Source organism: Delphinus delphis, chromosome 5, assembly GCF_949987515.2.
Source record: "Delphinus delphis chromosome 5, mDelDel1.2, whole genome shotgun sequence".
Lineage (NCBI taxonomy): Eukaryota > Metazoa > Chordata > Mammalia > Artiodactyla > Delphinidae > Delphinus > Delphinus delphis.
Genome location: NC_082687.1, coordinates 110,006,910 through 110,033,789, shown reverse-complemented (window position 1 = coordinate 110,033,789; position 26,880 = coordinate 110,006,910). Strand labels below are relative to the sequence as shown.

Below are 26,880 nucleotides of genomic sequence, written 5' to 3'. Positions count from 1 at the left end.
CTCCGAGCATCTCTTAATCTCTATAAAATGAAAAGAAAAGAAGGAGGGAGACATTTAACCCATAACTCAGGGGGCTGAGGAGGCAGCAAAAGTCTTTGATGGGCAGAGACGAAAATGTTTTTCTTGGACTACATTATGTGGTATGCTGTGACCTTAGATTTCAGTCGTGGGACTTGAAGAAATTTGATTTTCTTGCCTCAGCAGGATTTCAGAAACCAGAAATAGAAATTCTCAGAGACAGAGGAGAAATAAAAGTAAAAACAGCACGTGGGCATTCCCCCCTCATTTCTCTCCCCTTAAATAAAACTGTCTTGAATTTCCACCGGTAAAGAGAGAAAGTTTGAGTTTTCACGGATGTTACGTGGAGGTTAGAAATGGCTTAAAAATGTAGCCCTCTCGTCAGTTTTCTTCGTGGCTGAAGAGGCTAACCCGTTCCATAAAATGAGTCCATCTGTCGACTGTTAGCTATTTCAAAGTGAAGGGATTTAGCACTCAAAACAAATTGAGCGAGTTTGTTTGCCTGTTTTTACTGCTAACTCAAATGAATTCAAAACATGGAGTAATTCAAGAAAACACATAACATGTTCCAGACAGCCCCCAAATGTAGGAAAAGCCCAGCACCTATATGGTGACCTGGGTTATTTTAAATGCCAGGCTTTCAAAAATGTATACATTTCACACACGTTCCCTCAATGTCATTATATTTTCTTAAAATTATGAGATTTGGTATACTGATTTAGGAAGAGCAATACAACTTTTACAGGGCATTTTATCCTCTCTTGAGGACCAAAAGGGGGGACTCTCCCATGGCAGGCCTGGCTGAGTTTTGCTCCTATGCAGGAAATAATATGGGTGGGAATACGGAACTGGGAGCTATGGCTGTTTGCCAACACTTTCCAAAAACATACATTAACAGGACGCCCTTGAGATTAAAAGTACTTTGTCTAATATGCCTGGCAGAAGCCTTCGCACCTGGTCTTCCAGGCGAATCGTGTTTAAAAGTCCTTCCACGCAAAGGCAGGACAGGGCAAAAATATTCTCTCACTACCAAAACACAAGCTCTTGCTGGAAATCGGAAAATCAGGGTTTAAAAGTAGGGCACACTTTTCGGGGTTGGGCGGGAGGGTGACCCCTCTAACTTCACACGTTCTTCGATTTTTAGCAGCAAATGTTGATTTGAGGGGAGCTTCCTTCCCCCCCCACCCCATCATCCCTTGCAATTTAATACCATGCTCGCCAGGAACCTTAACCTCGTCATTTTAAAAAATGAGATAGCCGTGACCCGGAGTGAACTTGTTGAGTGTAGGTACAGGAGAGGAAATTCTAGACTCAGTGAACACCCGAGCCTCGTCCAGCGCAATCCCTTCGTGCACACTGGTCAGTGCGCGGCCATGCCCACCTGCGCGCCGACACCGGGTGCTGCGCGTCTGGTCCACCCGCCTTGACCTCGGGCCCGGTGTCCCGGCTGGTGGTGCTGGGCCAGGCATCCCGGCCTTCCCCGGCTGACTAGCCTTGCTCGCTCCCTTCTCGCTGTCTCTCTCCCACCCTCTTCCCAAACCCAGTCACCCCACCGACCCCCCCGCTCATCCCCACTTTTCCGGATATCTCCTCAGTCATCCTCTCTCACCCCACCCCGCCTGCCTTCTCTCCAGCCTCCAGTGTCCCCCGCAATCCCTGGTTTCTATGACCTCTTTCGTCAACCCTGCAGGCCTGAAAGAAGGTCACACAGAGGCACATTCAAACTCACACCCCACAAGCCTTGCCCCCAGATAAACCCATGTACACTGTCCTTTGTTCCATTTCTTGGGCCACTTTCTCCATCCCTTCCTCCCTACCCGTCTGGGTTTGCCACCCCACCCCCCAGGAGTACGTTTCCGTCTCCCCGACGCCCTTGCGCTCCCCCTCTGATTTATTAGAGCTCCCGGTTTGGCGCAGATTCCTTTTTCTTCTCCTCCTTCCCATCCTCCCTTCTTGTGCTCCTTTCCACAGTGGGAGTGCTTGCGCCTGCGGCTCAGTCGGCTCCTGTCTAAGCGCCCTGCCCGGCTCCCTCTCCTGTTTCGCTCTCCCGGCTCCTTCTCCAGCTCCCGACTCCGCGGCCCGCCGGCCTCCACCTCTCTCCCCTGCCCCGTTTCCCGTCGCCCCTGCGGGCTCCCCCCGCGCTCGCCCAAGCGCTGCGCTCGCCCCTTGATCGCCCGCCGCGCTGCCGGCTCGGCTGCCCGCCCGCCCGCCAGCCCGCCACTGTGCAGTGGAGTTTGGTGGAATCTCTGCTGACGTCACGTCACTCCCCACACGGAGTCGGAGCTGAGGGAAGAGAGAGGGATGAGAGCGAGGGAGGGGAGAGAGAGTGCGAGAGCGAGCGAGAAAGCTGGAGAAGAGCAGAAAGAAACGGCCAGTGACGGCTAGATTCCGGAGGCCACTGCGCGCCCTTGGACCCCCTCGGAACTCGGCGCCCTCCGGAGCCTCGCCGCCCTCTCGGCCCGGCTTTCGGGCGTTTGCGGTGCAGCCCGTGCCTCGGTTCGCTGGAAATCTCTCCGGGACGCGGCGGGACGCGGAGACAGCAGCTCTCTCCCGGTAGCCGGTAAGTGGAGGCCGTCTCTCCCGCAGGGATGTGAGATAATGCGAGTTTGGAAATTTGTTCCACTTTGGAGAATCTTCACCGTAGGTGATTTGTGGCTCTTGGGGCTGCCTTTCCCCCGAGGTAACGCAGTTGGCAAACAGACCTCGCAAAGCCCTGTTCCTTTCGTCCCCAGTCACAGACGCTAACAATCTACGGGGTGCTGAAGTCGAGTGGGAAGCGAGACCATGGCTGGCATTTAAAAGGAGGTATCTTCCCTTAAATCTTGGTGCCAACACTACAGGGACAAATCCTCAAACTGAGGATTAGCATTCTCAAGATAAAGGGCTCTGTACAAAGTTTCAGCTATTGGAAGATTAGCCCCCTTCCCATTGTTACCAATTGGAAAAAGATTCCATCTTAACTGGCAGTGAGTGACCTCTCAGGCCCAAGCGAATTACCTGGGAGCCAGGCCTGAATGCCAAGCTCACACAATTACTTCGGATTATAAATCCTTTAAATTGATTACCAGTCAATTCCAATCTTGCACTTCGGGAGATACATTTTAAATGGGTGCAGGGGACAGGACTGTTTTCCAACCGTCCAGCAAGAAAAAAATTATGATTCTAAATCTGAGAAGTATGTTTCTCTTTTTATTACAATTTAATGATTTTACTTTCCTAAGCAGTTTAGAAATCAAACCATCATAGGGTAGTGTGATTTTTATTTTACTCTTTTTTTCTATTTGTGCAAGTAGCATGTCTTACTAAACTAAATTTTTAAAGAAATTTACTATCATGAATTAAAATAATATAGGAATTCATACATTCTAAAATATTTTATGAAAAATTTGATTTTGAGAGATTTTCTTGCATTCTTTTTAGGCCATTAATAAGAATTAAAGATGCTTTTAATATCGTTTTGGAGGAAATCCATCTAAAAATTCAAATACCAATTATGTCAAGGAAACAAAGCACTTAAGCAATATAGATTGAGGATTTTTGTTGATGTAACAAAATAAGCATACAAGGTTTCAACAATCAGACCTTCCCTAAAAATGAAATAGCTACTTCATTTATGGAATGTTTTGCTCTACCTCAGAAAAACTACACTTAAATTATTCAGGTGCTTTGTTCCTCAAGTTGAGCATGTTTGTCCTCAAGTGTTCCTGAAGCATCGATATTAATTGGTTTAAAAGAAGGCTTAAACTGCTAAAATACAGAACTATGTTCAACAGTATTTTAATTTCCTTAAATGATTACCCACTGCAAATTAATTTACTGACTAATCTCACTAATTTAGTTCATTGAAAACATATGTTCTTGCCATGTTTATTTTTAAACTTTCCATTAAAGATTTTGTTATAGGGTAACAACTTGAATGGAAAGGAGGGAAATGTGAAAGGATGTGGAATTATTAGGACTATATTTCATTCCTGTAATTTCATCTTTTGGCAGTCAGCAGAAATAATTTTTAAGTAAATTGTTTTATTCCTTAGGGCTTGCCTGCCTGCCTTAGCCAGTGTGGCTCAGGGTGCTCCCATTAGCTGTGTCGTGCTTTTTAGTAAGCTCACAATAGAAAACTCACGTTGGCCAAAACAAGATTGCCTGGCGTATACATTCCAAGCAGGACATGAACTTTTGGGGTGAGAACAACTTCCCAACGGGAAAAGTTGCTCATCTTAATTTGTGAGATTAGCCATTGAAGCCAGTCTCTAAATCCGGCAGCCAAATTTGTCTTGTAAGACTTGCCTTGACAGGGCAAGTTTAAGGATCAGCAGGCAGGAATTGGAGGTCTCTTTCTAAAAATTACCTTCCCCAGATATTTAGACTCAATTCATCTAGTAAGCCTGGTCATTATATGAAGGAGAAAAAAAAAGCAGGTTTCAGGACTCATTCTGACTGCAAAATAAATCCCCAAGTCATAAGGACATGTAGGAGTGAGCTAAGAAACACGCCTTGACCTTCTTTTCAGTCTTTAGAGAGGAGTTCTTGAAGATTTGTTTTGTATTGCTTTGTTTGGTCTTCAGCACTGAAGCTTGGGAGTGGGGGGAGAATGTGTAATAATTGACTGACTTTACACTGAGCTACCCGATCTTTTTCTCTTGTATATTTTACTATTAAAAAAAATAAAAACTATTTGCAGTTACCATCTGCAAAGCTCTGGCTACCGGCTAATAATGCAGCCAATTCAGAAGTTAAAAAAAAAAAAAAAGATTATCGAAATGATGATGACATGCAAATTTCCCCTGAAATTATCATAAGTAAACATTTGAAGTCTGGACTAATAAAATCCCATCTGTGTTACTTCATATCGAGTTAGTAGAAAGCTGTGATAATGAATTTTGTAATATCTCATGAACAGACATCTCAATCAGGGACTAATCCTGTGATTTTACTGCAGAATCACTAAATCTGGAGCCGCCAAACTGCTACTTCTGGGCCCCCGGGCCCGCAAGCATCGGCAGAGCCCCCGCCCGCGTCCACGCTAGCGGGTGGGGGAACCGCCTGGCGGTCCCCATCCCTGGAGCCCCACGCCGCCACGCGGGGCAGCCCCTCCTCTAGGCAGCGACCTTGGCCAGAGGCCCCTGGGCCCCGGCTCCTTCCAGGAGAGGCCGAGGAGCCGGGAAATGCGACTCCGCCAGAGCCAGACCCCCCAGATCCCTGCCCAGCCTCCGCCCCTTGCGCAGCCGGGTATCGCCCGCCCCCCCAGCCCCAGCCCCGGACCTGAGTGAGGTGGGCCCTTCCGCCGCCGGCGTACCCTGGGTAGCGTGGAGCGAGGCAGGCGCCGAGATCCAAGGGGCCTGAGGAGCGGGCACCTTTCTTTTCTTCCGTCTTTAAAGCAGCCGCGGCTCTTCTACCCACCCCGACAGAGCCCCTCGCCACCCACCTCTCCCGGTTGCTCGTGGCGGAGAAGGGGGCTCACGTTAAACGCTTGGCTCGCTGCGTTGTGGTTGGAAATTTGGAGAAGATCTGGTTTGCCGGGGAGGAGAAGGGGGAGAACTGGAGGAGCCGGTCTCTCAGAGCTATTTCTCTGTCCTCGGCGGGCAGTAAACCCTCCGGGGGACGTTTGCCACGCTCTCCTCAATCTCAGTCACTTCACCCCGTTCCCCTGCTCTGCGATCTTAAATCATACTTTAGGGTAAATAAATGGCCGGGTGAGTATCTCCAGGGCAAAGTGTGGCTAAATATGGAAAAGTGGCTCCTGATGGATGAGAGGCCCGAAGCCAGCTCGCTCCTGGAGCACCCTAGGCCTAGGGAGTCCTGTTCGTTTCAGAATTACAGAAAATCGAGGGGAACTGTTATCTAGGACAGAAACAAGTTGACTCTGGCACTCTATAAATGTTTACTAGGCTTCAGCTAACGGACAGCCACTGTGCTGGCCTTCACGTGCAACTCTCCAAGGAGAAAGTCCTCTTCACTCATCCCCAAATTTTGTATCTGCTAAGGTTGTCCTCGTGTTCAGATGGGCTTTTAACCCCTGACACAGACTCCCCTGTGAGTAGTTCCACAGCCTAAGTTCCCAGAACACTGTGACTTGATCGGCCAAGAGCTCCTGGATCCATTTGCTGCAACTCTGGAGGCACATTCCCCCGCCCCTCTTTGGTAAACATTCAGATGTCCTGGACCGGGGGCAAGGGTGGGAATGAGGCTGGGCTGCCAGAGACTGTCAGGTTCTAGAAACACGCCTGAAACCTAGCACAGACTAGGCGCCTAATAGCTAGTGTCGAAGTCGTCTGCCCCACAGGTAGCCTACTTTGAGCCCTGCGCGCTCGCCCGCCGCCGCTTCTCACAGCCCTCCTTCTCTTCCGTTTTGCAGATAACGGGGAATGGAGACCAACTGCCGCAAACTAGTGTCGGCGTGTGTGCAATTAGGTAAGAGTCGTTTCTTCCGCCAGGGTCACCCGACGGGAGACCGCGACACGCGAGGGCGGCGAGAGGGCACTGGTCCTGTGGCGAGGCCGCGCGAGGGGCGCTTCCCGGAGGGGCCGGCCAGAGCAGGAAGGAAATCAGAACCAGGACGCCGGTGGCCTCTCCCAGTGGGGGGGTTGTGGATAGAGAGGGAGCCTGTCGCCGCGTGTCGAAGCCCCGGGCCTCCGCCTCCCGACGGGAGCTGCTGGCAGCCGGGGAGGCGCGGAGAGAGAACGCCGCCCTGCGCCGGGTTGCCAGAGGGTCCGGGAGACGGGAGTGTCCTCCGCTCTTTCCTCTAACTGGGTCTTTGCTCTTTGTCCCTCTTTCTCCTCCGTCCTGCCTCCCTCTCCCACCCTCCTCGACCCCCGCTACTTTCCGCCGCCATCCGGGGCGTCTCTCTCCCGGCACGTGGGGCGGGCGCGCGTGGCCCAGGCGTGCAGCCGGCGGCCGTTGAATGCCTCTTCCCCAAAGACTCCGAAATCAAAAAGGTCGAGTTCACGGACTCCCCCGAGAGCCGGAAAGAGGCGGCCAGCAGCAAGCTCTTCCCGAGGCAGCATCCCGGCGCCAATGGTAAGGCCGAGAACGAGGCGCAGGCCGCGCGCTGGGCACCAGCCTCCGGTCCTCTGGGGCTCGGGTGAGACGCACGCAGGCGAGGCCGCCAGACGGGGCGCGCCTGCTCGGAACTTGGCCTCTGGTTGGGATGGGAAGCAGCCGTCCAAGGAACGTTAATTCCCTTCCCCAAATTATACTGCACTCCTGAGACCCATCACCTCTCCGTCTCCCTCTCGCTCTCTCCTGATCACCTCCTGATGTGTGGCCTGATCTGTGCACACCCCCAACCTACCTCTGTGCCGCTAGCTGGCGTGGAAAAGTGGTCCAACAGCGACCTCTGTCGCTCACCACGTCCCACTGCATGCAGCAGCGGCAGGGCCCACCCCGTACCGACGGCCCTCGGCCGCGCCCCTCCCAGGCTTGTGGGCGCGGGGTTTACCGCGGAAGGCCAGCACGCGAGGCTCGGGCTGGCGTAGGTTCGCCCCGCCGGCGAGCTGACAACAGCCCTGCAGAGCCTGAGGGCAGCAACTGCGCGCAGCAGCCGAGGGTGGAATGGAGTGTGTGCCCCTGTCGACACGAACCTACCTGTTGTGCTGGTTGCGGGATCTCGAGTTTTGGTAGTGTTGTTGATCGGTTTCACTCTGGACAAGGCAAGGGATATTGCTGCTCAAAGTGTGCAGGCGTGTGTCAAACTTAAAACGTCTCCTACGCACAGATCTTGTTGAATTGAAACGTGTCTTTTAGGTGTGTGTGTGTGAGAGAGAGAGAGAGAGACAGAGACAGAGAGAGACAGAGAGACAGAGAGGGGATGAGAGGACAACCTTTCCTTTGGAATACATGAAAAACTCAAATTTACCGTTCGTCTATTCTCCGTGTTTTCCAGGCCCCTTAATAAATAAGTGCCTATCCTTAGGAGGTTGTTGACCTTTGATAACGTGAGGAGATAAAGCCCTCACAGTCCTCGGCCCCTAACCCCCTCTTTCCGGATTAAAGTGTAAGGATACAAATGTAATGTGTGCTAGAGGGGAGCGAATTGGGACTCCCCGCCAAGTAAACAAACCGTATTACCGAGAAGAAAACAAAAGCCCCGCACTGGGCTTCCCAGTGAATCGGAGAGAAAAGCATCATTTGTTGGAATAAAACGTCTAAAGTGGTGTGGAGCACAACGGCCTCGACACTGCGCAATATCGCTAAGTCCTCCTGCTGGGCCAGTTAAACGCTCACTTGTCCGGGATTAACCCCATGGGGTTAAATGGGGCCATGTAGAGATAACGTCGGGTGATTTCTGTCATTAAGATTGTGTTAAATTCTTCTTCTGTTTGATAATCGGTCGTAAAAATAAATTATTACACCAGAGTATGTTAGGGATATGGTTAAAAATCAAGAGCAGCGATGACTCCCGGGGAAAATGCTTTGTGCGTGTTCAGCGCCGGCTCCGGCCAGGCTAGGGGAGCTCCCCAGTCTCGCTTCGCACAGCGCGGGCCGGCCGCGGCCCAGCCGAGGTTAACATTTCTCGCAGCGCTGGGAGCCGAGAGATGCAAAATGTCTCCTCCCACCCCCACCGCAATCCAGTGTTTTCTTGACCCCAGGAATGGTTTCTGAGGACAGGTGGCTTCCACGAGAGCTTAGGACCCCTTGGAGGGGAAGCCTGAGGTGGGATGGGGGCTTCCTAGGTGGGCAAGAGGCGGCGGAGAGCCGGTGAGTCCTGTCTGCTCCTGTCACCGTTCAGGCAGGCGCTCCTGGGCGTTCGCTTTTGGTAATTAGCAAACAAATAAAGAGCTAGAAATAACAAACGATTGTTTTCTTAACCATTATGTTCAGGCCCGGATTATTTTAGTGCAGTGATAGGCTCTTCCCCACACAGCTAAGTCTGTTTTCTACTTTTTGGACCGAAGAGGAAAATTGCTGCCCAAACATGTTTAATGCCATTAATTAAGAAGAGACACGTGATAGGAAAAATGCTGAAATTCTTGATTTTATTGGCGTTTAGGGAATGGGATTAGACCAAAAATGTCACACACGAGTGGGCAAAGCCATAGAAGGAAGGTTGCCACAGTCCCCTTTACTGAGTAGAAGTAAATTTAACTTATGGAATATGCAAACTCCTTTCGACAGCCTGCGAAAGAAAGAGAGAAAGAAAGAAAAGAAAAGAAAGAAAGAAGGAAAGAAAGAAGGAAAGAAAGAGAAAAATGATTTTTTCTCCTTAATTTTTTATAGTTTTTATTTGCTTTTTTTTTTTTTGGCTTTTAAAAAGAAAAGTGTTTACAATGACATGCGATTTTCGAAAAGGGCCAAGCTATTCTATTATTGGCACTATTCTCCCTCATCCCCCCAAAACACGGTGTCCTCATTGAAGACTGAAAACGTTTTCGGAGTTGACAGTGTCGACCTCTGGGAGGCCCGACCTCTGCGTCCCATCGCAAGCGAGTCCCCATCCCCTTGATACCCACAGCCTGGCTAGAACCCCGAAACGGGAGGGGGCAGGGAGTAGGCTGAAGATCCCCTAAAGCCAGGGGTTTGAGAGAGGGTGAAGAGAGGGGTGGCTAGGTATGGCAGGTGAAGACAGGAAGAGTTGACAAGTTAAACAGCATCCCCCACACAGAAGGGGCAGAGGCCCGCTTAGAACATCCCCCTGGAACAGAGGTCTTTGGCTTTTCCCCGCTTTGGGTGTCCCGAAAGGAGCTCCGTTTGGAGGAACTCAAAAAGTTGTCTTCGCCTTCGGGAAGAGGACGGAATGATCCTCCCCTGTCAATACCTTTAAAGTTTAGGGGCCGTGGCTCTGGATTCGCAGCTGGAATCGACCGAGCTGCCGCCTTTCGGTCCCCGCGCCTGGCTTCGCGACCGGACCGGGGGCGGGTACCTTCGCCGGGCCTCCCCCAGCGATGCCATTAATTTTTAAATCGTTTTGGCAGAGCAGTTGGGCTGAAAGTGTTCGACCCGGGCCTCTGGTGCGCGCAGACTTCCTTCCCTAGGGACAGGGACTCCAAGGCCCCGCCGCGACACACACCGTCTCCTGCGGCAGCAGTCGGGTGCCCGTCTTCTTCAGAGCACCCGCGGTAACCCCCGCCGCCTTGGCGACCGCAGAGCCCTATTCACTCAATCACCAAATGCTTGCGGAGCACATACACCGTGGATTCCTAATGTATCCCCCCCGCGCCCCCCAAAACAAATCGCCTGGTTTCCCTTCGCCGTTACAGAGCTATTTTAATGCTCACAAGGAGCACCGCGAAAGCAGCCCAGACCACCTCCAGCAAAAGGCAAAATGGTGCTGCGTGGGGCGGCGCTCCGGCTTGAGCGTGGTCAGAAAGAAGGGGGGTGTTTAGAAAGGTGGAGGGCTCTTAGTGCGAAGAGGGGTCAGGGGACCGGGGCGTGCTGCAGAGGCGTGAGGTCTCCGGAAGCGCGGAGCTGGGGAAGGGGAGAATTCCATTTTTTTTTTCCCACACCCCACCCCACGCCAAATCTGCAGCTTATCGGTAGAAGCTGCCTCTCCTTTCTGTGTGGGTTTTTTTTCCTCCCAAGAGGGGAAATTGTCCAAAAGTAGTCAGTCCCAGCGGATTTCCGCCCGCACAGTAGTCTTTACAGGTCGCGTTCCTCGGTACTGACGCGGTGCGCGCTCAAAGTTTCGCGAGGCTGGCTCGACTGTCATCCCGCACCGCCCGCTGTTAATATATGCAGCAGTTGTTAGAGCGACTCGGGGGAGAAGGAAATGTATAACGAAAGCTTATTCGTGAGCAGGAATATACTAATGGAACAATCTGATGTCTTCTTAATCCTATGTAAAAAGCTTTGTCGTCTTCCTAATATTGACTGAATGGGTAATTAATGGCTCTTCATCTAGGCGAATACCCTGTAATCCAAAGATAGGCAAAAGACAACAAGCCCAAGGTAGAAGACAAAAGGCCCAACTGCGGCCGCCACCCTCCTTCCTCCCACCCCCCGCTCAGCGTCTTCAAATGGGAAAGTTTCCTCTCAGGAGAAAAAGGCAAGAGTGGGAGAATATACATACCTTTCCTGGGCTAGACGTAATCACAGAAGCTGGCCGCCCCGCTCAGTTCTCCACTACTCCGTCTTTTCCCCACCAGTCCTTCCCTCCGCTTTTCTCTCTTCTCCATTCCTCTAGAAAGTCTCCCCCATTGTGGCCCTGACCAGCACCTTTTCCCCCAAGGCACCCATCTTTCGTTTAAGGAAGTGATTGATAACAGAGGACCAACATACAAGGTCCTCAGAAGACTCAGGCAAAGGACTGAGCTCCTTTCTGATCCTGAGGACGCTCCTTTCTTTTACAACTTAAGGCAGACAGTCTGTGAGGACTAAGGTAGTTGGGAAGGGAGGGAAGAAATGAATAGAAGGAGAGAGAGCAGGCAAAATTACGTGTATGTGTTAAACAGCGATAGGGAGTGATGCAGTCAACTTCATTGTGAGGATGTGACATGAAGAGTGCCCAAGATTCTCCCAGCATGTTTTTAACAGGCTGACATTTTAATTTAAACCTTTAGAAGTAATATATTACTTGTGTTACGACAATGAGGTGGGTTCCTTTTTTTTTTTTGTCAGCTGACAGTTTTTAAAATATTATTTCACTAGGGAAATAAAAGCTTCATCTCAGATTATAGGTGGGTATTTTTGGATTTATGTGATTTATGGTCACCATGACAACTAATGCTGAATGTTAGCTACCAGCATGTCTGGGAGAGGGAAGACAGAAAGAAGGGGAACAAGAGAAATAGAAAGGGAGACGGGACATGAGCTGAAGAGGGAAAATAGAGAAAAGAGAAAGAGGAGCATTTCAATCCACTTTTTTTTTTAAGTAACTTTAGTTACTTAGTTACTTAGTTACTTAGTTAGTCCCTTGTCATTTCTATCTGTCTGGACCTAGATGTTGATGTTTATCTCATTCCTCTATCTCTCTCTTACCTCTATACACAAATATACCGTTCTCTTTATTTTACTTTTCCACGACTAGTTGCAGTTCGACGATTAAATGAGCCCCTAATAAACCTGTAGCATTAACAGGCTGATGTGAAAAGGCATTACAGCACGTGGGTTTAGTGATTGCAGTAGTTCTCCCACCTCCCCGAGCCCCCTCGAATCTCTCGCTCTTCTCTCCACCCGCCAGTGTGGGGTGAAGAGAACCGCCCAGCAGCCAGCTATCCCAAACTTGAAGCCACAGTGTGGGAACGGAAATATGGGGACCATTTGCAGGGACCCAGAGAGGACGGATGTTGCTCAGTACCTCTACAGACTTCTGATTCCGAAAAGAATCCGCCACTTTTTACAAACCTGCACTTTTTTATTCCATTTAGGGAATGGGGGAGGCGGAATCAGCCACAATAAAGCCTTTAATTTCTGGGTGCTTCGGCTTCGTGACTGGGGTGGGGGGAGGACAGTGAAGCGGCCCTTTCCAGCTTGATTTGCGGGCAGAGAAAAGCCAGGCAGCGGAAGGAGGGGAGGCAGAGCCACTTCTCCGGGCAAGGTGCAAGGTCTCCCTCTGACCTCTGCGCCTAACACCGCACGCTCGCGCATACACACACTCACGCCTGTCACGTGCCTCCGACCTGAGTCCGGGCGGGTCTCGTCCTTGAGCTGGCCTGGACGGGAGCGAGACTACCACCCCTCTACGGCCTGACAGCGCAAGGAGACATCTAACTGAACCATTTTCCAGGTGAGCTTTGAGGACAGATTTTTTTTTTTTTTTCCCAGAAGTCAAGGGTCACTTGGTTGGGTCCCAGTTCATATCCCGGCCGCCACAGCCGAGAGTTTGGCGGCGCTACCCAGCCCATTCTCGCCGCAATGGCCAGAGGGCCTTTGTGCAACTAACCCTGAAGAGTGTGAAATTAAATAAGACCTTAAGGCTGGTAATCGGTGGCAAATACCAGCTCAAAACACGCCTGACCCCGTGTCACACATTTCCCTCCTCAAGGGTCTTTCTTTGAAAGAATAAGCAAGAAAACCCGATTGAGACGATCCCTGATTTCTTCTGAGTGGAAAACCCAAAGCCGCGCTGGGCTTCCTGTCCTTTCCCCACCGCAACTGTGCAGCACCTCCAGCTTCCCCGAACCGACCATGCTGGGTTTTTTCTGAATTGGCAATTTCTGTGATGGAGGCTGAAGTCATAGTAATTTCTAGGACCAGTCAAAGAAGAGTGGGGGACAGGCGGGTAACAGTAGCTCTGAACTGACAGAATACCTAAGGTTCCCTTACTTCCAGCTCCTTTGTCATCTGTATTGCCTATACATTTGCACCCACAGGTTTTTTGTAGATTAAATCTAAAAATTGCCCACCACCACTAGAGTTTTAACTGAAAAATCTTTCTTCATTCCCCACTACATACTTGCTTTTCCTCATCTAGACTTTTCATGTTGGAGCACTCCTACCACCGGTGGAGTGAACGCTGTTGGGGCTGGAAAGGGTATCACCCAAACTCAGAGTGTGTGAAGTGATTAGAAGATTAGGAGAGAGTTGAAACTCTGGCTAGAAAAATGCAAAGAAATACCTCCCTGCCTCAGTTGGGGTTTTTCTTGGGGGGGGGATATATTATGTATGTGTATTTCTATCTATAGATAGATATATGCATATGTATATATGATTTCATTTTTGCGTAACCAGAGTTCTTCAAGTAATTTGTCTTTCTTTATTCTCCACTTGACTTTGCAATGGATCAATATAGTTTAAGATACCTTATCTTTTTAGGCTTTCAGGCTGATCACCAGCATTTCCACACGTTGGCACTACGGGGAGCTGTCATTTGCCCTTAGATTTTTCACCCACTTTGGAGGTTGGTTTAGGTCCTTCATACTGTATTTGCCTTGAGGAAAGTTCTGTTAGTCAACAGAGCCAAAGAGCTTAAATCAAAATTCCATGGGTTTAATGAGAGATGGGCTTAGAAATCTACATGGCTCTGTGGAGCTTCTCAGCTCTCCTGAGTAAGGAGTTTTGAAAACCACTCAGAGCCTCCACCAAAAATTGCAACTCCAGGGTTTGAATGTTGAAGAGACAAGGAAAAAAAGTATGCTCACTATGGAGGAGAATCTTTCATTCTTTGATGTGATTGAGTTTCTTTGTGATATGAAGGCTTGAGCGTATGGTATTGTGGAGATTGCAGCTATGCTGAGGTTTAAGAGAAGATACTAGAATATGATTAGTAAACACATTGGGCAGAAAAGGGCTGGATTCATATTGACTTACTTATAGGTCATCAGTTGGCAGTGCAATGGGAGGAAATATTTACTTTACACATATACTTTATAGTCTTGGGGGAATTAGAGGAAATTCAATAAGAAAATGGTGAGAAACATTTAAAACCCTTATTTAAAAGACTTAAGCAAATTAGTGTCTTATCAGATTAAAAACCACTACAAATGTAAGAGCATTGTCTTCGGTGAAACACTGGGGGGTCTGAGAAGGAGATTCTCCACCAAATCTCAGGGATAAAATGCATCATTTAAGCACCAGTTAATGAGCAGAATGTAAATTAATTTAACCTTCTTTACCAACAGGCTGCTTATGTAACATGTATAATTTAGTGATAAGATTTCAGGACCTAATATAGCTGGACGTATGAGCCTCAGCTAATGCAGACCTGTCACATGAGGATGTGTTCTGCTCTAAGCAGGTGTGTGTATGCATGGAATGGGGTTAACTGGAATAAAAGGTTAAAACCAGAAATGCTGATTTAAAGCTTCCTATGAAGAAAGTTCCTCCTTGTAGCTAAATTCTTCTTAAAGTGGCATGATACTTTGGGGAGAGACTGAAGAATTCTCATTTGGTTCTTGGACTGCTCTCAAGCTTGTTTAAAATGGGGGAGGAGTTGCAGATATGGTGGGGGGGAAGCGGGAGCAGGGCAAAGGAGAGACACATAGGTTACAAACGTATTTGTAGTCTGCTTCGTCCACTCTGCCTCAGATTGAAAAGTTTCCCAATCTTGGGAACAAGGACAAGGAGGGAGTTTTCTGAAGATACCTCATACTGGTGTTGCAAATCATTGACTGTAACGTCAAACAAATACACATTCAGGGATGATAACACTAACTCCACAATAAAGCAATCATCAATGCAGAAACCCAGGGGAGATTAGTTTGTGCTCTCCAGCTGACCTAAGCCGGAGGACAAAAGGACTTTCACAAATTATTCTGAATGATAACTTTGAGTTTCTTTCTTTAATTTCTTTGGAAATAGAGCTGTAAAGATTTAGATGTCCCCAAAGGTGTTTTTTCCTTTTGTTTTAAATAAATGAACAAGGCTTTGCTTTTCCTTGCTGAATGTTCTCCTAGGCTTTTGCCGACAACCTACTGCCTCTGCCTATGGACTCCACCAATTCAAGACAGCCTGGAGCTCCTAGGAATAGAAAATGACTTAAAAATTATCCTTGAAATTGGTTATTTGGCAACATTCTTAATTGTATGGAAATTCATTAAAGCATATTTTATATATAATTAGCTCAAGGTTGTTGATTCTACAGGCTTTATGGGTTTGAATCTGGTAACAAAGTAAACGAGAGTTGAATTTAAAGCGTGGCTCTCTCGGGTTAGGATGAGCTTAATACAGTGTATAAGGAATTTGAAAGCTCTCGGATATGTGTCTGAATCAATGTTAAGTAGAATGGATAAGCTTTCAGCATTTTGAAAATGCTGGGTTAGAGTTTCTAGTCTATTGTGTGTTTTCTGTCTGGGGACTAATAAGCATTACAGAGAACGTGATCTGAGGCGACTTTTTATTCTTGTATAAATCCAGAGTGAACCACCAAACAGTTGTTCGTTTAAAGTCAAGGTAATTTTCTTTTGACGGATCCATTTGCTTCTCGAATTCTAATTTATTAGCCTCTCTTGGCTCTGTCTTCTTTGCAATTAAAGTAAAGCTTCTTCAGATTAGCTCCGCAGCATTCACTTGACAGACTGTTTGGAAAATTTAAGATCGGAGAGATGATTTGTTGGTGTTCTGAAATTTTTCTGGTTTTAAGTAGCATGTCTCCTCTCCATACGGGGGAGAAAAACACCTCTCGGTAGGAAATGAATGTAGTGAGACACAAAAGGAAGGAGGGGAGGGTGGCTGGGTGTCTTGTTGATCCTTATACCTCTCAGCCTTCGATCTTTCCGCTTCTTTCTGACGAGCCTTTTACTCCCAGCCGCATATTTCCACCTCCCCACCAGAACTAAAAGCCGGATCGTCTTTGGCCGGGCCGGAGCAGAATTCCCGGGAGCCGCCGGGTGTAGACTCGGCGGGCACAGCGAGGTATTAGCCCGGCCCCGCACAGCTGATAGGTGCAGACAGGACTGTCCCTCGGTCGCGGCTCGGGGGCTCCTGATTGGTGCGGAGTCACGTCACTCCAGCCGGCGAAGGGTCTGGGAGGAGGCGGGGAGGGTTGGGGAGGGCAGCGGCGGAGTGACGTCTCGGCACCAGGAAGCCCGCCTCTGGTTTTAAGATGTTAGGCCAACAGGGAAGCTTGGAGCCGCAGAGCTGGTCCGTCGCTCGCCTGGGTGCTGGGACCTGAGCTGCGGCGAGGCCGGGCTCGAGCTCGACCGCCCGAGGGAGTGTGCGTGTGCGCACCGCGGAGGGTGCGCCCAGAGGCCCGCGCCGCTGCCGCCGCCGCCGCCGCAGGAGATCTAATAACAGCTACCTGTCCCTGTCACTCTTGACACTTCGCTGTCAGGGCTGCCGCGCGGGGGGCGGGCAGAGCGCAAACGGCGGCGTTAGCTTTCCTTATTGGAGGGGTACTGGAGGGAGGGAGGGAGGGAGGGAAGAAAGGGGTCTTTGCCCACTCTTGTTTCGCTTTGGAGCTTGGAAGCCTGCTCCCCAAAGACGCTCCGAACCGTGCTCTCCTACCCACATCCCCATGTCTCCTTTGGCCCGCTGACTTTCGGCCGCCGGACCCTTTCGCTTGAGCCTTCCGAAGGGGACTGGGGCGGCTCGGCTCGAGGACTCTGCCGGGGTTGTGTTCCCTGCTCTGCCCGCGGCGGCCACCGCGAGGAAACTCCGCGCCTAGAGCGGGAAGCGGAGCAGGCGGCGGCGGCGGCGGCGGCGGGGCTTCGGCCGGGCGGCAGCCCAGGACTCGTAGGGCGGCGCGCTCCTTCGTCCATGAACTGCATGAAAGGCCCGCTGCACTTGGAGCACCGAGCAGCAGGGACCAAGCTGTTGGCCGCCTCCTCGTCCTCCTCCTGTCACCATCCCCAGCCGCTGGCCATGGCTTCGGTCCTGGCTCCCGGTCAGACCCGCTCCCTGGACTCTTCCAAGCACAGGCTGGAGGTGCACACCATCTCTGACACCTCCAGCCCCGAGGCCGCAGGTAAGGCGCCGCGTGGCCCCGCGCCGCTCGGCCCTTCTCGCCCCCGAGGAAGTCGGCCCCTCCTGGGGGAGGCGTGGTGGGAGTGGTCCTGTAGCCCGCTCCCCGCAGAACTTCTGGTGCCAGGGTTGTGTTGACCCCTCGTCCCGTTCGCTCTGCCTGGACTGCCCGGCTGGGGTGGCGCGATCCACGCGGGCAGTTCTGCCGCCCTCCCTATTCCGATCCTGGCCTCCTTTCTGTTTTTTGGGTCACAAAAATCCCAGTATCTCCATTCGAGGACCTTCAGAGGCCGCTCCCCGAGCCCCCATGCGTCCCCTGTTCTGCTCTCGGCTTTCAGCTACCAAGAAGCTCCGCTTGTTAGAAAAATATTTGTGAAACTACGCCTCAGAAGAACAGGCGGTTTTCCTAAAGGGCAGAGGAACTTGGGTGCCTCGCCGAATCCCGAAGCCTACTTTTCCTAGCCTTCCGAAACCGCATCGAAATCTGAGCTTTTTACGAGGGGGTTCTGTAAAACGCGCGCGTGTGGGTGTCCCGGGAGATTTGGTGTGTCCACGCAGAAGCTTATAAATATACCTGAAAGCACAGGCTATAAAAATGAGTGTGCCGTCGCAGTGAGATAAACGTGTAAATAAAACGTGCGGCGCTGGGGGAAGAGAGGCGGTGGGGCGCGCACACCCACACTCACGTCTGCACACCCTGCAGACGCAGCTCTTTCCCTGGCCCGGAGCGGCCGCTCCACACCCTCCTCCCCCGCCAGGCAGCCCAGCTCTTCCCCGGCCTCTGCCGCCTGGTCCAGTTGGCGTTCGCGGGTAGCAGGTGGGCATGCTGACGGGGACCTCTGTGTGTTTCGTTTTCAGAGAAAGATAAGAGCCAGCAGGGAAAGAATGAGGACGTGGGCGCCGAAGACCCGTCCAAGAAGAAGAGGCAGCGGCGGCAGCGGACTCACTTCACCAGCCAGCAGCTGCAGGAACTGGAGGCCACTTTCCAGAGGAACCGCTACCCGGACATGTCCACGCGCGAAGAAATCGCCGTGTGGACCAACCTTACGGAAGCCCGAGTCCGGGTAGGAGCCCGCACGGAGGCTGGGAGGGCTAGCGGGGAGGGCGTTGCGGGGATGCCGGCCCTGTAGCCCGGGAGAGAGTGTGGAAGGCAGCGCTGTCCGGGAGGGCTCGGGTGGGTGCCTTTGCAAAGGCAGATGGCCTCTCACGGCGGCCCCAGTTGCGAGGTTACAGCTCCCTCTTCCGAGACTGGCCGCGGGCCTGGCGCAGGCGCCGGGAGCGGCTCCGGCTCCACGCCCCGACCCACTGCGCGCTCCCAAACGCGACTGCGTGCATTCCCCTACACAGGGCATTGTGTTCCCGGCTTGTATTCGCCAGACGAGCGCTAATAAGATCCGTCCCAGGCCAGGAGCCGAGGACAGGCTCCAACCTGAGCGCCTTTAACAAGGAAAACCCGCCTGAGACACGCAGGGGTTTGCCCTCCCTGGAAAACTTCCGCGCCAGGCCTAGCCCGGCCCTTTCTCTCCTCTCCTCTCTCTCCTTACACAGTCTTTGCGGTTTTTCTGCCATTCAGATCTCTTCCACACCCTATCCCCTGGTTTTGTGATCTGCGGAAGCAGTTTTAATACACAACTGCTACCCTGCCGGTCCTCTTAGGAAGAAAAGAAGAAAGACTTTTCGGTTTGGTTTATTTATCTTTTCTCAGGAGACTGTTACTCACACCCTTCCTCCCAATCATAATAGTTTTATTAAAGAAAGGGCTTACCTTTGTAGCAAATCTGTACTTTATGGACTGGCAAAAATGAACTTAAATTACCCAATATCCTGGTTTGTGCTGGTCGGTGGAAAACTCCAAATTTGTTAGGATTCTGGAAGCAGAAAACACGCATAGCAGGAGCCAGAGGCTTTGCTGTTAAAAAAAAAATGCTCTGGATAGAAAAAGAGCCCCCAGTTAGAGCTGAGAAAACAGAAGAAAACACTCTAGCAATAATGATGAAATGAGACCAAAATGCACTCCCAAAGCCGAGAGACCGAAGGCACTCTCTGAGTGGCATGTGTGCAGGGAATGAGGCTGTGCTAGTGGATAAATGAGCCAGGTTGAAGTTGGAAATGGTTTTAGTTTAACAGTGCAGAGCTACGGCTCAGGCCCGGACCGCGTGTTTTTTTGCACAAGGTCAGTTTTTCGTAGCTCTCACGCGCATCTGGGGATCGGGCCTCACACGTACTCTTCTCGCCTGGGCAAAGTTTAGACGGCCCAGGGTAGAAATGGCAAGTAATTAAAATGAAAACACAATCTATGGGGTCTCCGGAATCCTTCGGAAAACCCTCCCCCCACCCCCTCCGACTTCTCAGCAGCCCCTTCCAAGTTCCTGCTGCCGCAGCGCTGCGCTCAGGCTCCCTGGGACTACCTCCTTCCAGGCCCGCTGCTTGTCCAGCCGAGTGGGCAGTGAGGCGTCCTTTTTATAGCTGTCGGGTGCAAAGAGGAAGGGGGATAAAAAGGAAATCGAGAATGAAAGGGAAAAAGGGGGGGAAAAAGCGGATTAGGTGGCTGGGCCTGGCTGAGATGTGTAATGTGAAACATCATCGGTGTCAGCTCGGAAATCTCGGGTCAGGCCTCGCTCCAATACACAATAACCGCCGTCTGGGGCTACGGGCGGGCCCGATGTGGATTGAGAATGGGGTTGCGTCTGGGCCACCGGACACGGGTGGGGGCTGGCGGGGCTGGGCGGCCGCCCGCAAAGCCCAGCGACTAGGCCGGGCCCGGCCGGAGCAGCGCCGGGCGCGCGGGTCTGGCCTGGGGTGGGCGGAGGGTATGAAGGACTGGAGCGAAGGGAGGGGAAGGCTGCAAAGCGACTCTTCCCGGGTTCCCGGAGATTTACACGCCAGGCTCGCGGAGTTTAATTAGCTGTCGGGGAGGTGGTCTTTTACTTTTTATTTGGTTATTTTGCTAGGCGAGGAAGGGGGTCGTGGCCTGGCGCCTGTTGAGGGCGCACGTTCCGTGGAGTAGGGGGTGGCGGTGGAGATTCGAGAGGGGAGGAGGAGTTGTAGGAGAGAGAGGTGGCCTCCCAGCCCCTTGCCCTCATCACTGTGGCTTTGGAATGCAAGCAAGTTTGCAGGGTGGCCGGGGAAGGGTTGGGCGGAAAGCCCGCTGCTCTGAGTTTATTTTGCAGTAAGTGTTTTTGGACCCTGAGGAGGACGTGGGTTAGTGAATAAGCCACTCGCAGGCCGCCAGGCGGTGTGCTGGGGTTTGTGGCACAACTCAGAGCCCGGGCTCACAGGCCTGAACCGGCCTGGCCCCCTGCGTTGGGACGGGGCTCTGGCAGCTTGGGGCACGGGGCAGTGGGGTGGGGGTGGGGAACTGTGGCGGGGAGGGTGTGCGGGTGTGTGTTCGAGCGGGGGTGGTTGCTGGTGCTTTCCTGGATCTAGGTTTTACTAATCCGATCTGTGGCGTCTGTTTGCTCCCTTGCCCTCCACCCCCAGGTTTGGTTCAAAAATCGCCGGGCCAAATGGAGAAAGCGGGAACGCAACCAGCAGGCCGAGCTGTGCAAGAATGGCTTTGGGCCGCAGTTCAACGGGCTTATGCAGCCCTACGACGACATGTACCCGGGCTATTCGTACAACAACTGGGCCGCCAAGGGCCTCACGTCGGCCTCCCTGTCCACCAAGAGCTTCCCTTTCTTCAACTCTATGAACGTCAACCCCCTGTCATCCCAGAGCATGTTCTCCCCACCCAACTCCATCTCGTCCATGAGCATGTCGTCCAGCATGGTACCCTCAGCGGTGACCGGCGTCCCGGGCTCCAGCCTCAACAGCCTGAATAACTTGAACAACCTGAGCAGCCCGTCGCTGAATTCCGCGGTGCCCACGCCCGCCTGTCCTTACGCGCCGCCGACTCCTCCGTACGTTTATAGGGACACGTGTAACTCGAGCCTGGCCAGCCTGAGACTGAAAGCAAAGCAGCACTCCAGCTTCGGCTACGCCAGCGTGCAGAACCCGGCGTCCAACCTGAGTGCTTGCCAGTACGCCGTGGACCGGCCCGTGTGAGCCGCGCACTGCGCCGGGATTCTAGGACCGTGCCGGATAGGGCAGCTCTGCCCTTGTTGAAAGACTGGGAATTACGCTAGAAGGTCGTGGGCACTAAAGAAAGGGAGAGAGAGAGAGAGAAGATATAGAGAAAAAGGGAAACCACTGAATTAAAGAGAGCTCCTTTGATTTCAAAGGAATTTCCTCAATGTCTGACATCTTTCACTAAAAAGTATTTCCAACAGTTGCAAGGACACACACAAATGTTTGACTGGATATGACATTTTAACATTACTATAAGCTTGTTATTTTTTAAGTTTAGCGTTGTTAACATTAAAATGACTGAAAGGATGTATATATATCGAAATGTCAAATTAATTTTATAAAAAGCAGTTGTTAGTAATATCACAACAGTGTTTTTAAAGGTTAGGCTTTAAAATAAAGCATGTTATACAGAAGCGATTAGGATTTTTTGCTTGCGAGCAAAGGAATGTATATACTAAATGCCACACTGTATGTTTCTAACATATTATTATTATAAAAAATGTGTGAATATCAGTTTTAGAATAGTCTCTCTGGTGGATGCAATGATGTTCCTGAAACTGCTATGTACAACCTACCCTGTGTATAACATTTCGTACAATATTATTGTTTTACTTTTCAGCAAATATGAAAAAAATGTGTTTTATTTCATGGGAGTAAAATATACTGCATACAAATTGGTCTGGATTCTTTCTGCCCTCCTCTGTCGCCTGGCCAGGGTTTCTCAGTCACTGCTTCCTAAACAAACCAGTTCCCTCTGCCTGCCTAGTTAAATACACAAGGCAGCAGTACTTATTTAAATTTGGTAGAAATAAATTATAGTCATTCATCAGAAACTAAAAAGAAAAAAGAGGTACTCTCAGAAAAAAAAAGGGGGGGTGGCTGCGAAGTCTGGTCTTGTTTCCCAGATTTTTCTTTGGCTTGCACCCAGAGGATTCCATTATTGCTAGCAATATAAGAGGGAAAGAAGAAAGGGGAAAGAAATTTAGAAAGTACATTAGCTTGGAATGACTCTCAAGTTTACTCCTTTGGGGAGGGGGGAACCTGCACATCCACTAAATTGTTCTGGAGAAGTATGTGTGTATGTATACATCTACAATTTATATACATTCCTCTCAAGAGGAATACGTCTATAAGTTTACAAGGAAACACCTTCAGTTCAAAATATTTAGGCCTCCACCGTTTACCTCTCAGGCTTAAGTAGAGAGATTCTTCATGTTATATTACATTACTATTTCCAAATCCTTTCGAGACATTAAAAGAAACAAAGACCATTTCTAATAACCACAGCCCTTTAGTTTCTCAAAGAGCCCAGGGGTTGAGAGGTTAGAGTGGAGTTTCCTGAGTCTTGTCGAGCAATATGTAGTTGAGGCAAAGGTCATGCTCCCCGTGTTTTGTTTTAAATAATATTGACCCATTAATTCTAAAGCTGCTTGTTCCTGAAATCATGCAGGATTATAGTTTGCAAACTGCCGGAGAATGAAGCAAATCAAGATGAATTACAGCCCTGGTCCTGCCTCCCATCCTCTGACATCTAAACGGGGAATGAGTTTGGTGTGAGGGTTTAAAAGAACGTTAAGCACCCATTCTTCCTTTGTTGGTGGTTTTCAGCTTTTTTTTTTTTTAATGTGAAATTACTTTTGTAACAAATAGTAGCAAATACGACTTAGTCCTAAAGAAGTCATCACCGTGGCGCAAGGGAGGTCGGTGTGTTAGGCGTGAGGGTGAGGGGTAGTTCTGAGGTCTTTTGCTCTTCGGGTCACCCCCCCACCCCCCCGCGGTGGGCAAAGACAAACATCACCCTGGCTGGGGAATCGGGAGCAAAAAGTAACCGCCAGTTTTCTGGGGCCGAGAAAACCTGTGTTTTTGCGCTTAAGTTGCTTTTATCGGACTGAAACTTTACCTATAAGCTTTTGGAGCTCAGACACTCAGTCTTTGTTCTGCATGGGAGTGCTGCTGCCACTTAAAGAGATCGCAGATAATGTCCCCTATTTAAGATCAGTGCTTAATGCACATTAACTTTCTTTCTTTCCTTTTTAAGCTCTGCCTCGGACCTGCGGTGGGATCACGCGGCTGTGGAGAGCAGATAAAAGCCCTTTGGACGAGGGTCACCTCCGTCCTTGTTGTTCACTTGAGAGCAGTGGAGAGGAAAACGGTCCCCACGGGCGGACTTTGGCTTCTGGAGCCGCGGGGCTCGTCAGTCCGGGCCTCCCAGAGCCTCCGTCGGGCTTGGGGGAGGGGCGGCGAGGGAGGGGAATGGGAGAGGGGATTTGGGGATGGGGGCCTGGAAGCGCTAACGAGACCTGCTGGGAGGATTTGCGTCTGCAGGCCCAAGAACGACTTGGGAGCGCTGGGTGCAGGACGTGGATCTCGGCCTAGTTTGCTTGCTGAAACAGAACTCAGTTTCAAGGAAATCAATCAAATCTGCAGGAAACAAAAATGGAAGTCGAGGTTTGGGAAGAGTTGTCACTTCCCCGACTTGAGTGGTGCGGGCTGTGGGCGGAGACTCGGGGCTGATGAGAGGCCCTTTCTCCCACCTCAGCTCTTTCCCAGGACTTCCAGAAGGGAGAATTACCCTCCTCACCTCCCCTTCCCACACCCATCCTCGCTGGCCCTTCGGCCCCTTTCCGCACCTCCTTTTCCCTTCAAGTGAGAAAAGCCTAGTTCCCTCGCCCCTCCCGCTCCCACGCTGGTCCCCCTACAGCCATCGCTACTGCCACCACCTCGGTTCCACTCAATCGATTTTTGCTGCATGTCAACACTTATTACCGGTGAGTGTGAGGTATTTTTTTCTCCTTCTCTAGGTCTCTTAATGATTTGTGAGCTAGTTGTGTATTAAAGTGCTTAAAGGAACCTTTAAGGCAATCTATAGCATGAACAGCAACCTTCTCCGCTTGGGATCAAAGATGGCGAGCGGGAGGTCGGGCCCCCGGGAGCCCAGGCATCTCAGGCCTTGAGCTCTCGCCGCCCACCTCTGTGCCCCAGAGACTGGGGGGGGTGGGTGGGGGGGGGGGGCTGGAACCCCGCGCAGACAATACGCGGTCCAAGGGCTTTTCCTCCCCGCCCCCCTCACCTGTTACTCTAATCCTTTCTCCGGTCTGTCCTCGTTTTTTAAACTTAAAATTCTTAAGGCCCCGAACTCTTCCTTCCCCTAATACTGAATTCAAATGGGTGGAAACCTGGGGAAAGGTAGATATAGCCCTCGTTTGTCTCAATTTCCTCCCAGTTCCTAAATCTGAGTTTTACTGCCCACAACATGGTTAGAAATTTAATTTTAAAAAATATGTTGGGCAGCCTGGGCCCTGTAGGCAGTTTGATTAGGGGGCAAATCCTCTCCTTCTCCTCCTGGCCCCGTTCTTTCTCTCACTCCCACCCTCTTCCTGCGAGGTGCTGAAACCCGGGAGTCCCTTTAGGAGTGTAACCAGAAAATACTAATGGGAAAAAAATAAAGAGCGTCTTAAAAGTCCCAATATTCCTCGAAAGCCCCATAAATTAACTCTACGAAGAGCGGCGAGTTCTTTTAAGGCGAGTCTATAAAAATCTGGCGCGATCTCGAAGGAGGACGACCCTCCCCCCAAGCCCCGTCGAGAATGTGACCAAACAAAGGTCTGTCCTGCAATCCACATCCTAATCCACGGGCGCCCTCGCCGCCGTCGCCAGTGCTCCGCAGCCTCCGGCCTCTCACAGGCGCTGCAACGCTGGGACTTCCAGGCTCGCCGACTTAAATTTTTGAGAGAGGAATGAAAAAAATAAAAGGTGTAATCAGATCAGAGGCCTTTATGAATATAGAGTCCCTATTGATTGTCTTATAAAACCCCTTTGCAAGCTGCAGTTAATCTAAGCACGCGGGGAAGCCAGAAACGTGGCTGTCTGAGGAAAGAGAGGTCGGGAAGTAAACGGGAGAAATTTCTTACAGCAGATTTTCAGAAGGAAATTTTTAAAACTGTCCTTCTCCCAGCCTCCCTAATCTGACAGTTGCATTTTAACTGAACTTGAGAAAATGATCATTGAAGACGAGATGTTTTTTAAATGGGTTAAATAGCAACCCGATTTTAGACACATTACTAATTTACTTTTTCAGGTTTTTACTTTGATCTTAAAAGTTTATTTATCACCGGCCCCACCCCACCCCCCAAAAGGAGGCCTTCTCATTGTTGAAAAGATAGAAAACAGAATTTATTGTGTGTAGGATGCATAACTCCATTCACTTCTGTGCTATTTTATGCATTTTATGTAAATGTTGATTTTAGATTTTGTTTGAAGATTACAGAAGGCCTGCAAGACATAAAATATCCCATTAAAGATGTATTTAATTCTACTTAATTACCTTTAAAAATCATTGCTACTCCTGTTGTAACAATGAGTTGTTAATGGTTCAATGGCAGTTGTAGAAAACAGGAGATATTGGAAACCAAAGTTACTCAGCCAAAGAATGACTAAAAGAACCATCTACTTTTAAAAGAAAAAATTTTTTTAACATTTAATGAATATATGGTAAAAGTGTTTACTTTTAAGGGTTGTGTGGAGGACTGCATTTTTTTAATTCTCTCAAAAGGGCTAAGAGAAGTTCGGACTCACTGGGCCCTCCCTGAGCAGGGTGTGTGTCTGCATCCCCTGACTTTAATGGATCTTTCCAGAGCCAGTTCTCCTATTCTGTTTTTCCTGCAAAAATGTTTAGGGTGTTCGCCCCACCCCTTGTTTCCCTGTCTTTTTCTCCCCCTATCTTTTCTCTCTTCTGTTTTCTTTATCCACTCCAAAGTGGGGTTTTTGTTTATTGACTTGCTTGCTTGTCTTCTATCAACTTAGAAAATGATCCCCTGATGCTGTGACCTGTTGTACCAGGACTAAGGCATGGTGTGGTTTTCTTAGAGCTCCGAGACTCCCTCTCCCAGTGCTTCCTCCGTCCAGAAGCAGTAAAATCTTCTGACTCGGCCACCAGTTTACATCAGCGCGGGACCACCCTACTCCCCCCCGCCCCCCACCATTCCCAGACCCACCTCCCCCCCGCCCCCGCAAGCAGTCCTGGGCAGGAACCTTTATCCTAGTCCCTTCGGGGAGATGAGACCTAGAGCCGTTTCCGCTGTCCCCGAGAAGTCAGTAGAGGAGCATACGGAATGTGACTTGGAACCCCGACCGGTGGCAACCCAGTTCTTGGGTGCTTTCCCCCGTTCTGCTAGTGTCAGCAGCCCCCTCAACTCTGCTCCTCTGGGCGGGGTTACTGCACCTATTTGAAGCTTGGTGGCGTCTTTCTTGGTCCTCTCGGATGAACTGGCAGGGCCTTTCTAGTGTCACTTTACGCGGCCGCCTGTGTTGAATGGACCGCGAGTCTGACTGATTCACCCCGCTGTGTGTGGGCACGGGAGGACGGGAGCGCTTTTGTGGGCAGAGGCAGAGACCCTGCAGGCTGTCCCCAGCGCCACAGAAGGGGATTTGCCTGCAGAGCCCAAGGCGACAAACGACAGGTCACTTTGTTAGAAAATAAGATAATATCAAATAAAAGAAAGTCAAATAAAACCCTTCTTC

At 50.5% G+C, this 26,880-nt stretch overlaps 1 protein-coding gene across 2 annotated transcripts; it reads left to right on the top strand.

Annotated features, from left to right (window-relative positions):
- Positions 1–2,521: 2,521 nt before the first annotated feature.
- Positions 2,522–21,336, top strand: PITX2 (paired like homeodomain 2). 2 transcript variants are annotated; one of them, XM_060011838.1, is made up of 5 exons: positions 2,522–2,578; positions 6,374–6,429; positions 6,898–7,035; positions 18,151–18,356; positions 20,773–21,336. In XM_060011838.1, exons 2-5 carry the CDS (start codon positions 6,384–6,386, stop codon positions 21,334–21,336), a joined length of 954 nt encoding a protein of 317 aa, XP_059867821.1. In that variant the 5' UTR covers positions 2,522–2,578; positions 6,374–6,383. The 2 variants fall into 2 exon arrangements, with proteins under 2 accessions (XP_059867821.1, XP_059867820.1); XM_060011837.1 differs by lacking the exons at positions 2,522–2,578; positions 6,374–6,429; positions 6,898–7,035 and adding an exon at positions 17,089–17,296.
- The last annotated feature ends 5,544 nt before the right edge of the window (positions 21,337–26,880 follow it).